Raw genomic sequence first — 12,842 nt, forward strand, 5'->3', positions numbered from 1 at the left:
TGTTTTGTAAGCTTTATAATCTAATATCCTTGTGTTATTCTGCCTGAGGGTGGAGCTCAAATGTTGATTGGGGCACACATAGAAAGCTAGCATTTACTTAATATAGTATTTATTGCCTCAGAATGTTTTTTTAGAATATTAAGTTGAGGAGGAATTCCAATAAGGAAAAGAAAGTCATGTAATGTCACATAAAATAAATAAAAAACAGAACTATATAAAGGCTATTCACAAGAGCACGTTTAGACTAAAGGATTCACACTTTCATTAATTAGGAAGAACAGACATTCCTACTATAGTTGATAGCACACGTACATCACAGACACGCCTATTTGATGTGCGTGTTTACATCTGGAAGACGTATATTTTAGAGTGTTTGCTCATCTGCGATATGTTTCCTGTCGGATGTCAAATAGACGTTTAGAAAATGTCTTTAAGACGTCTATGATTTAGAATGTATGTAAAACTGACATATTAAAGATGACAATCAGATGTAAATAAACAGCAGATGCTTTCCAGATGAAGTGATCTTTGACAGACCGTCTTTAACAATCTTGCCCGCAGGCCCAGTATGGAGGACATAAGGAGAATGGACCAGACCTGGACCAGACCTTTACCTGCAGTCGTTGTGGCAGGACCTGCCTGTCCCGCATAGGCCTCATCATCCACCAGCGTGCCAGTAGAAGACGTGGATGTCCTTCCTAAATCTTCGTTCGCGAAGACAAGCCATGATGGATGATGAGATGTACGTGTGCTATCTTACTGACCTGAAGCAGACTAATGTACACTGAAGCGGATTCATATCGTCTTGATTTGGAGCGAGATTTACGCAAGGTAACGCGAAAAGCGGGGCAGTTTGAAATCTACCCAAATGGCTCTAAATTAGAGTGTGCTGCTGTATTACATTGGAAACCTGTGGGGCGCTGTAGAGCTGGGGAGGACACAGACACCATCTTCCCCTATTAGTATCATGATCAATGCCTGCCGTAGCCACACGCTCAATTTTGATATATCCCGCTTAAAATCAAGAAAATTATCATCATAATGCTGAACAGTGAACACACTTACAATTTATTATTCATTCAGCTTGTATAGAGGTATATGTTTTGGAAGAATATTTTGCTCAGACACTACCCCACCAACAGATGACGAGTACATCAAATCAAATATAAACACATCAGAGCTGCATGATAAAAAAATTCACATAGTCTTAAATTATGCCTGTGGTGTCATGGTAAGAGTATAAAGAGACAAAAGAGACAAAGAGACAAAGCGTAGAGACAAAAGAGACAAAGCGTATCTGCCATGACAACCTGCTAGTTTCACTGTTGTCTCAGGCAAGGTTAACAGGATCTTTGAAGCTTCACCCAAAATACAATGAACTGAGGGACAAATGTATTCTCGAGCAGACATTAAAAGTTCTTGATAGTTGATGAAAACACATTTAAACCTGTTTTATGACTCAAAGGGTTTGGTAACACTTTACGTGAGGTAATGCATACTTTTATCTAAATTAAAGTTTCTACATGTATTAATACATTTTTTAACATTTCAGGTTGTATGAGTTAACATTACACAATGAGATGTGTGTGTGTGTGTGTGTGGGGGGGGGGGGGGGGGTATTTAAAAATGAATGGGATAAAGTCACGTGAGAGGAGGATGGATGTCTCCGTCGCGCTATGATGGGATACGATTCGTTTGAGCTATAAATCCCACCTTTTCATACATGTTCCGTGTTTGCGAATCAGTCTGAATGAACAAAATGATGGAGTTAATGGGAGTTACTAATGAAAAAGTAAACAACTCCCCCACTTTAGATATCACAGCTTTAAGTCACGTCAAAATCAAACATGAAATGGCCTGAAAACATGATGACATGGTTTTAGTGAGCAATTATAGCTTGATGAAATTAAAGATAAATCTTCGTTTCAGTGATATTATATTTTTTATATTGTTACTGTCTTTAGTTATTATTTTGGAATAAATGTAAAATGCTTAAGAAATGTTGATGTGCTTTATACTTGGTTTTAATAAATAGAACATTAATTACATAGTTAATGTAAAAATACAATACAGAATTGTATTTGCTTTCTTTATTTTTTTTAAATGTAATGTTTAACCAGTAAAATGTGACAACATTAAGTGTAACTGGGACATGAATTTACATTTGATTTATTTAAATAAAAATTTAAATTTAAAAAACTTTGCTTCCTTGTATTACTGCACACCACTGATATTAACATGTTACATTCCAGGTTCTATGAGTTAACATTAGATAAATCCTCCATTTATTGCCCCCATTCATTTTTATTGTAAGTGCCTAACTGCAACCTAGATTTTTGCAGGACAAGCCAGATCTATTTTTTGAGGTAATCAATATAGCGCAACAAATGCTGTCAAGTGATCTTAACTTAATCCCGGAATATTATTTTAGCATGCCTTAGATTAATAAATGCAAAAAAATGATAATTAAGTCAAATGCATTAGCAAATGTTAACATATTGAACCTTATTGCAAAAATGTACTTGAATATGCCAAGATATATTTTGACCAAGTAGTTAAAGGTATAAACAGACGGACAAATAGAGACAGTGAGGTAATATGTGCATCTGACACACTTGTCCAGTACTGGCTAATAAACAGATATTACACAAAGATCTTCACAAAGACGCACTAGAATGAATGAATAAAGCTTCATCAATAATAAACACACATCCAGTCTAATACCTCTCACATTCTGTTTCCCACTGTCACAGTGTGTTATACAGGCGATCCTACCTCTCTCCTTAGATTAGCTGTGTTCCTCTTTGCAAACACTTTCAGTAGCACAAAACAGGAAGAGGATGGCCAAGTCCGCACCCTAAAACTGGTCCTACCAGTGTGTCTGTACTTATGAGTTAAGTTCTCTCAGTCTCTCTACGTCTTTTGTTCTTTTGTAGTTCTGCTTTGAATATGACCAACAGCTAAGCCACACTTCAAGTGAGCTTATCATATCCACACACTCGCTGTCCTCCCTTTCCTCTTTTCTTCTTTAGGCTCTGGGTTTACATTGGGAGTGGCCACTAACTGTGTGAACAAAACATAATTATAGATCATAAAAAGACACGTACACATACAGATTAATATGTCCTTACTAACTGCATTGTGTTTACACCCAAACACAGGTGTTGATGGAGTATTTGCACATTGTAGGAGTGTTTTTAGCGCGTGTGTGTGTATGTGTGTGTGTGTGTGTGGTGGTTTTGGCTACATTGTGTGGACCAAATGTCCCTACAAGGATAGCTAAACCTAAAAAGAGGTACAATACATTGTGTTGTGTTAATGTGTGTTCTGCAAACATTTCCCTGTAATGTGTAAAGTGACTCAGTAGTCTAAGGACAAGGTTAGAACGGGGAAAAAACTGGCTATGTGAGTTTTATATGACAAATATACTTTAGGATTAGTGCAGTACAAACTACTGTAAAGCTAGATTTCGGGAAGGGTCGGTAAGATTTTTTAATAATTTTGAAGTCCTTTATGCTCACCAAGGCTGCATTTATTTAATCAAAAGTACAGTAAAATAGTAATATTGTGAAATATTATTTTAAATTATAAGAACTGTTTTATATATTGTATTATATTATTATTCATATATTTTACAATGCAAGTTATTCATGTGATGGCAAAAGCATCATTACTCCAGTCACATGATCCATCATGTGTGTGTAAAAACAAAGACATTTCTTTCAGTATTTTTTGATGAATATAAATGTATAACATGTGTAACATTATAAATGTCTTTACTAACACTTTTGATTAATTTTATGCATCATTACAGAATAAAAGCCTTATTTTCTTTAAAAAATGTTTTAAAAAAATTACTGACCCCAAACTTTTAACCAGTACCTTCATGTCATTTCATATTTTCATGACTTGTTTTCTTCTGTGGAACATGAAAGAAGATTGAAGAACGTTTGATTTCAACAGTTTTTGTCCATACAATGAAAATCAGTGGTGTCAAAATAACATTGGACCCCATTGACTGTCATAGTATAGGCTAAACCATTTAAATAAATGATGACAGAATTTACAAGATGCTCACAAGACAGGCAAATAAATTGAAGTTCTTTTAAAAAAAGAAAATAAAAAAGCAATATTTAAAAAAGAATAGCAGGTGATAATGAAACACCTGTTGGAGACCTTAATAAATTTAAAGTATAATGTTCAACTAGTTCAGTGTGCAGTCCGTATGAGAAATGATCTACATAATTAAAGCACTGGCTAACAGGATCATGACCTCTGAGTTCGACTTCATGTCTTCTCATCTTAATCTCACACCTCAGCCTTTCGTCCCGTCTTCCCGCATAAACACCCACCTCTCTCCCTCCTCTTCTGATTTTTCAGCAATTGCGTCTCATTTCAAGGTGACACCGACTGTGCTCCGCTCACGCCACACAATCCATCTCTGAACTCTGTACCACTTTTAAACAAGACAGAAAATCTTTCCAGAACCTCTTGAGGCTGTTGCACGTATAAAAGAGATAGCGATACTGTGCGATCTCAATGGGACCTTAATGCTCTGAAGAAAATGGATTTCTCAGTCCAAATGAATTAGAATTACATTTAGAGGTAACCTTGAATGAAAAGCTTTACCTCAAACACACCGCATGTACCTTCACAGACAGCACCGCAGGTTAATGTGCATGTCTATGTCGGTTAGAGACATTATGTAAGAGCATGTTGACATTTCTGTAGAGAAACGAGGGTCATTTTTATATAGCATGCTACAAAGGGCATTCTCACTTTCTCGTGCAATCATGCTAATAGAGGTTAATTTAGTAAAAAAGGTGTGACTGAGAGATGAATGCACCAGATTTCAGCTAACAGCAGCTAACAGAGCGACGCTTGTGTTGTGTGTGAATGTGGGACCACAGCACTCACCTTCATGGTGGGTGGTGCAGTGCGGGGAGGTGATGGTGGACATTCTCCCAGAGGCACACTGGAGATGGTCAGCAGCTCTTGTTTCCTGTAAAACACACACGCACACACACACACAGTTAAACTGGAAAACAGTCAGCACCACACTATGAAGAAGACTAATCTAAAATGCAGCAGTTTTGCACAGAAGACTGGCCCTCAAACACATGCAGAGGATATTTAGTTTTGCATGAGTGGAAACCAGTATAAAACAGGATTTTTTTAAAGAAGGATTGAAAAAACGAAGAAAAAATATAGTTTAAAACACATGTGCAAAGTCCTTAGAAATGCACCCTTTACATCCATGTTTTTGAATAACATTCATACCATTTTTCTTTATGTCGGTTGTACCACTTAGCTGTAATTTTGCAGGCAAAATATTTATTTGAAATATTAATGCAGTGTTAAAATATTTTTTCCCATAAATGTATAAATAAAACTTCATGTTGAGATTGCTTAATAAACATGAAAAACAAAGCCCAGATGAAAACAACAATATTATTATTACAATTAATAATAAAGAAATAATTTAATTACTATTATTACTATAAATGGATGTTCAAATGAATAGATTAACCAATTGGAGAAAAAAATAGCGCCACTGACCCATTTACATTTTCACAAATTATTTAATAATAATTATTAAACATATCTCAAAATGATGATTTTAGGGTTTAGTGTCCTCTGCTTTTATCACTACAGGCAGTTCTGATCCCCACACACAGTTAGCCGGGCAGATCAACACACTTTAGCTTAAGACCAAGATTTAGTAGTTTTTGCACTAAAACAAAAGACTGGCCCTCAGACGTACAGTAGACACACACACACACACACACACACACACACACACACACACACACACACACACACACACACACACACACACACACACACACACACACACACACACACACACACACACACACACACACACACACACACACACACACACACACACACACACACACACACACACACGGTCAGTGCAGTACCCTTTAAAAGAGTTTACTGAAAAGAACATGGTTTTTGCCTCCAGAGACTAAGGTGAAAGACTGCCGGATAGAAAAACACAATAACATCAATTCTTCTGTTTGCCTTGGTATCTGCACAGAGACATAACAAGAACAACTAAGAGCAGCCAGCCCTGCAGACAAACTGCTGTAGGTCAAAAAAGAAGAGGGATAAGGAGGGGGGACAAGGCGTAAGGAAAGGCGTAAGTCTCCAAGCAGGAACATGATCGCATTTTAAAAGCAGTTCTTTCAGCCAAAGACAAATGACAGAGGGTCTACTTGGAATCAGAGGTTCAAATTAGTCAGGCAGACAAACTCTGGTCTAGAAATGCAGCTCCTTGCAGACAGTCTCAAGTGATGGTCCATTAAAATCTTCCCTTACATTACACCTCTGAGGGTCATTAAACTCCAAAAACATTGACCACATGAAGAGCTGTAAAAGAGCTGGGAAATGCCACATTAATACATCTATGAGGCTGTGAAAGTTTCAATGGAGAGGATGGAACCAATAACATAAACACAATTTATTAATAATATTTAGTATTTATATCATAATACCACAATAACCACAAAGGTTATATGCATTTGCAGAGATTTTGGCTGTGGAACTAGATTTAGTCCAACAAAAAAGTTGTAGGATTTAGAAAAATAAAAAACAAAAAAAGAGTTATGATGTAAAATGAAGACGAAATGTATAAGATTCAGCACTATAAAAAATCAAATAACCAAATTTTTGACATTGATCAGGAAAAAGAACTGCTGTTTTGTTGCCTAGAAGGTAAAAGAAAGTGGAGGGACACGTTAATGTACTTTGTTGATGCGTATATTCCCTTTTTCCCTTTCTGTACATCCAGCACACAGAAACCATTTAGTTAGGCTCAAAAGCCACATGTGAGTGTTCGTCTGGATGCCAGCCTTTCCATTGTTAACGGGAAACTGAGTCTACCCATGACTGCAGCTGCTTGAAGGGACATGCTCCAGAACACCAGGACTCTTGTTAAAAATGACCAGTTGTGCTCCAAATTCATGTCTATACTGCACTGCACCTTTTTCCCAGCTGGGTCACCAGAACAATGCCAGCAGCTGCTATGGATCTAAAGTCAAGAGGACAAACAGATGGACAACAGCAGAGGCTGACGTCAAAGTTTGTGGGACCAATCTCAGTCTACTGTATTTTGACACAGTTCCCTCAAATTGGTCTGCGTATCATACAAGTTTTCTTGCAAAAAGCTTAAACATGGTTTGTACCGACTGACCACACTATGTGTTTGGTGTGGTGAACTGAGAAACCATAGACATTCAAGACACATTTAGAAACCAAATACTAAAACCATAAAAGACAAGCATGTTGAGTTCTTTTTTTTTTAAGCAATGGGATCATATAACAGGAAATTCTCACACAAAAAAAGTTCACACACACACAAAATGTTGTAACATGTTACAATCAGAAATACATATGCGCTGCTTTTACATGCAGTCTGAAACCGGTGTAGGGCAATGTATTTTTGATCAGCATTTTGACTGTCTAATGACACTCATTGCTGATGTAACGGTGTCACTGACTAGACCTACATCACTCTCACTTTGCATGAGTGGACAGGATCACAAACACAGCACCACAAACACCACTAAATGCCCAGTGTTCGATCGTTACTCATCAGTGCGAGATTTTCAGTCGTTAATGATCTTAAACATTCAGTTTACCAAAACAAAAAGAGATTAAACATGTTACAAACTTAAATGTTTGTATATAGAGGCTGTATGTGCGGTTAATTCGCTGAATATAAGAACAAACACCTAACCAGAATGTTTGAGGTGGTTTGGGACGTCCCCAGTTATACTTTCAGCACACTGAAATTGCATTCAAAAATTCACAATAAATTCCAATAATCTGTTTAATGTTTTAATTACAATTCTGAAAAAGTCATTTTTTTTACAGTGTAGCGAAATTGCTGTGAAATTACAAAACAATACACTCAAACTAGACATAAAAATACAATTTTAGTCTTTCTACTTCAAAATGTTATGTTTAATTCAATGTGTAACTGAAAGTGATCAGTTGACTTAAAATAAAAAAGTGAGGAAACCAGTTGCCTTAAAATTAAGTGAAAAAGCTTCATGTGTAATTGAATAAATTAAGTTGTGTGAACAACACATACATTTATTTACTTAATAATTTTAAGTTATGTGAACATAACTCAAGTTTTTTCAATTACGCATAAAGTTTATTTACTTAAGGCTATGGGTTTCCTTACTTTTTTAAGTCAACTGATCACTTCTTACAGTGTAATGATTTGTGAAATTTACTAGCAATTTGTGGGGGGAAATCCAACACAATTGTGCGTTTATGATGCTGACTTATGAATAAAGCCTTATAGCAGCCTTGAAACCCAATTAACAATCACAGTAATTCTTTACTTTATTAATGGCTTTATTAGAATCTTATCAGCTCATAGGGAGAACCGGGAAGTTGTGATCTCTAGTTGTCCTGCACATGCTGTCTCCCCTCATTTCCAGTCCACAGTTTCATCACAAGGCTGTATATCTGCCTCTTTAATTAGGCCTGATTCAATACTAATCACATCTGCCCAGTGATTATGATTATCTAATGTTCCGGCAACATGCCTCATGCTTTGATTACACTCCAGAGAAACAAAGATAACATACATGCTGAGTAAATATAGCTGAAAGGAGATTTATATTTCAAATAAATGCTGTTCTTTTAAGCTTTCTGTTCATCAAAGAATCCTTTTTAAAAAAATAACGTTTTCTACAAAAATTTTAAGCTGCACAATGGTCTGTTTTCAAAATTGATAATAATAACAAATGTTTCTTGACCATCAAATCAGCATGTGAAGGAACATGTGACACTGAAGACAGGAGTAATTATGCTACAAATGTAGCTTTGCCATTACAGGAATTAATTATATATTAAAATAAGAACATTTATTTTAAATTGTAACAATCACAAGCCTTTGGTGAACATTACAGTACATAATAGACTAGACTAGACTAGACTAGACTAATTTGTCCATTTACTCAATCGTTTATCAGGAATGTTCGTATACCCGTGTTAAGTTTTTTTTTTTTGTGTGATTCTCACATACTGTGACTATACATTATCACGTACAAATTAGATAGGACAAGAGAGAAGACCAGACTAGAGGAAAGGAGATATTGCCTGAGGGCTGACAATTAAATCCTAATTATAAATGTTATTTTTGACCTTGATAAACTTATGAAAACCGAAAATGAACTTGATCAGTCCCCCCTTTGATGATTGCAAATGGCAAATCACTGTAGTTATGGACAATGTGTAATTCAGCAAATTAAAAAAACAAACATAAAAAAAACAATGACTAGCAGAAGCAATTTAATTGTTACCTACCAAAGGCACTGTGTATTTGTTCTGCTCTCATAAACTAATTTAATATGATCGCGTCAGGTTCATTCTTTTACAGATACAGTCCGCGGCCTAAACGCTATACGATTATGCAATTAGGCTACTATGACAGTGTCAAAGCTCTGCTCGTCAACGGAACTGACAGTTCACATGCTGAGGTACTCTTTTATCATTCATTTCCCAGCAAGGGATTATGGGAAGCAATACCAGTCTTGTTTAAATGTTTTTCCTTAGATAACTCTCAGAGTGGTCAGAGTGCGGCTTCCTGTTGTACGTTGATATGTTGAGGCTATTTATAGAAAGTGTTAAATGTGGACTGCAGCCAGTGTCCCAAACATGGTGTACCACATATTCAGTCTCGCACACACTGACACACAAACAAATGAAAATGCCTTGTAATACAAATGTAATTGTGACAAACTCCGTATGAAAATTTAATTAAGAAATAATTGCTGCTGAAACAGACCGTTTTAACACATAAAAGGAACAATCGATACTGAGTGCTGTTAAAACCCTCTGTGCTTTTAGACCCTGCTGTGTTAACAAGAATAAGAAAGTCGATCAATAGGGCTCAATTAAGGCATTCAGTCTTTTTTCTTTGATTTTTTTCTTGTTTAACTTTTGTAAACAAAGTATTAAAGTACTAGAGGAATATGGCATTGTGCCATGATGACAAAGTGTTACAACTTTTATTTGATCAAACTCAATCTTATTCCTTCTTAACAGACTACACGAAAATGAACATTCAAACATAACATCATAAAAAGAGCCCCAAAAGGTCATTCAAGTTCACTGACTAGTTCCTACAACTCCAAAAACTAGCAGTTGCCAACCTTGTTGGGATCAGTTAATGATGCAATACAAACAGCAGACTAAATTATGAACCTTTTTTTAATAGGAAGCTGGCTGGCCCTTGACTCTTTGCACCTGTTCCCCATTTTACTCTACTGAGATTTTGCCCACCACCTGTAGACAATCAATAACTCACTTAATAAAGCAATTCAGTCACCATTACACGTTAGCAAGACTAGCCTCGCTACTATGGCAACTGCTCAGAGGTTGACATCCTATATGGCTAATAACTCTCAGCAGGATGAGAGTAACAATAAAGAGCTCAGGAGAAAATTGTATACATTTACACATTATTTCATTCCTTTTCCACAGAATAATGGATCAATAAAACAGTTTTTCAGCTTTAGTAAAAGAAGTTGTTCTGAGGATCAAACAAACAATGGATCAAAATCAAACTCTCTTGTAGATTGTCATTTTGAAGTTGTTCATAAAAACATTCTAGTTCATAAAAACAGTACTGTGCTGGTTGCATTCCATTCCATAAAAAATTATATCAAAGCTGTAAATAGAACAGAAAATTTGAGTAGGCTATGTTTAAATGGGGTCAAAAATTGAGAAAACTAATTTTCCTTGATCTTTTGATAAGAGGTCATGGAACTATAAAAATGTCCTGTATGTTTCAGAACCCAAACTTCCTCATTAGTCCAAAAACAGCTTTTATTTAAAACCAAGCTCAGAATTTCGTCATAGTGCGACGAAAGACCGCTTCTACAGAGGATTAACGCCTACTTCTACATCATTGACTCTTTAGCCCCGCCCACTGATTCACACGTCGCAACTGCAGTGCCAACATTGGATCCGACAGTAATGTTGCAACACACAAGTGTGAGTGTTTTACCATGTGTCACTATTGCTTTCTCTGATGCAGATCGCTTGATATTTACTTTGTATTTATACTGTAGCGCCGCAGTCAAACTGAATAATTGTGAAATTCTGATCTTCCCTTTACTTCGACATTTATGGGGTTAATGCATTGGATTATTGTCGGATATGAAAAAAAGCACATAGAGAATGGTGATTTAGTTGTTTTTATCTTAGCCATTCACTGTAATCCTGAATAAAAGCTTCAGTGACAGACATCTTATGTTTTATCATCAGGGAGACATTACAGCACATTTCATTTTATTTAAAACACAACACTGCAAATGACAAAGTATACGGTTAAAAAGGATGAACTATGACCTATAAGAACAACAGTGTGACGAACAATGGCACATTCATTCATAATTCCATTTACACAAAACACCGTAAATCATCCTTTGTCAATTATAACTGTAGTGACTCCAAGTACTTATGTTAATACGCAAAACTGTTACCCAATAGCAGTTGGCGTTTACCTCCAGTCTTGAGTGCCCATAAAGCAGGGTAGAAAATTACCTATTAATTACCTATTACTAAATTAGGATGCTTTTTGAAGTAAAATTCTTTAAAACATTATAAGTGGACCTCAGTGAACATTTAAAAAAATGCTGTTCATTTAAAAGAAAAATAGTATTTCAGTCTTTCTACTTCAACAATGTATGTTTAATTCAATGTTGCGTGCCGTTTCTTTGTATGTTCTTTGAGTGAAAGAACCCCCCCATTACTATAGTATTGCAAAAGTGCTTCTTGTTTCCACAGATTTTACAATTCAGATTATAAAAAAGCTAAATTAGAAAACAAGTAGGCTACTGGCAAGGGAACAGACACAAACCTGTTGATATGTAATCCCTCTTTCCAACTGTCTGAATAAATCAAATTCATTCTCACATCAACAATATCTTCCCTCACCTGTTTGACAGTATTCAGTCTGGTGTATGTTTTTGCCTCCAGCGTGACTCTGGGAGCAGCTTGTGTTTATTTGCCTTTAGACAAATTGGTCAGTTGTTCGTTTTTGGAGGCTTTCCACATTCAAAAAGTCAAAAAGAGTCCCATTAGACCAGCACAGGGGCCTTTAGGGCCCTTAAGGGGGGCTGGTGAGATGCTGCCATTGAGCAGGGCTTTTGATATCACTCCCTCTATTAAAGCAACCTGTGCTCCTCTGGGGATTTTAAATGCATTAACCCTTTGTCCATATCTCTAAATCAACAGGAGACAAAGAGGACGCCACAGGGTTTTGAGAGAGCGAGAATGGGAGATAGAAAGTGGAAAAGAAAAGTGATTTCTAAAAATACCCTCCTCGGTTCAACTTCTCTGTAAATAGGTTCTATACAACCTGTCAGTGAAACAGTTTCGGAAGCACTTGTTAAGAGAGACATGGTCACCTCATCTATTCCACTTATACAGATACAGTTCAATGGACCACTATATATATATATATATATATACACACACACACACACACACACACACCAGAAGAGAGACTTTTATTTTGATAATGAGTGGCAGCAATACTATCTCCCTATAAAAGAATAAATTCTGAAACTATGGCAACAGTGAAGCTGGGGAAAATGGCTTCAATGACTTTTGATAGAATTTTGATTGATTTTATATTATTTTCACACTCCGTCTTCTCTAAATCTGAGCTTAGTTGATCTAAACTAATCCGTCACAGAACAGATCCTTTTTCTAAAAGATCTGATTTTGTTCACAAATCGATTAGGAGGTTGACATTAGGCTTATTTTTTGTCCTTTTCTATTTTTTT

The 12,842-nt window shown here is 36.1% G+C and overlaps 1 protein-coding gene across 16 annotated transcripts in view; it reads right to left on the bottom strand.

The window, feature by feature from the left end:
* Positions 1-12,842, bottom strand: part of rap1gap2a (RAP1 GTPase activating protein 2a) — an 81,415-nt gene that overhangs the window by 25,346 nt on the left and 43,227 nt on the right. For 8 of the 16 annotated variants that reach the window (XM_077208185.1, XM_077208186.1, XM_077208183.1 and 5 more), the window contains one exon: positions 4,918-5,002. In XM_077208185.1, the coding sequence (XP_077064300.1) occupies positions 4,918-5,002 (85 nt within the window). Of the gene's footprint in view, positions 1-614; positions 789-2,724; positions 3,007-4,917; positions 5,003-12,842 lie in introns of those variants that run through there. The other 8 variants (XM_077208189.1, XM_077208188.1, XM_077208192.1 and 5 more) reach the window with 7 other exon arrangements.

The sequence above is a fragment of the Siphateles boraxobius genome, unplaced genomic scaffold (genome assembly GCF_051911475.1).
Source record: "Siphateles boraxobius isolate OS27281-9 unplaced genomic scaffold, OSU_SipBor_1 6, whole genome shotgun sequence".
NCBI lineage: Eukaryota > Metazoa > Chordata > Actinopteri > Cypriniformes > Leuciscidae > Siphateles > Siphateles boraxobius.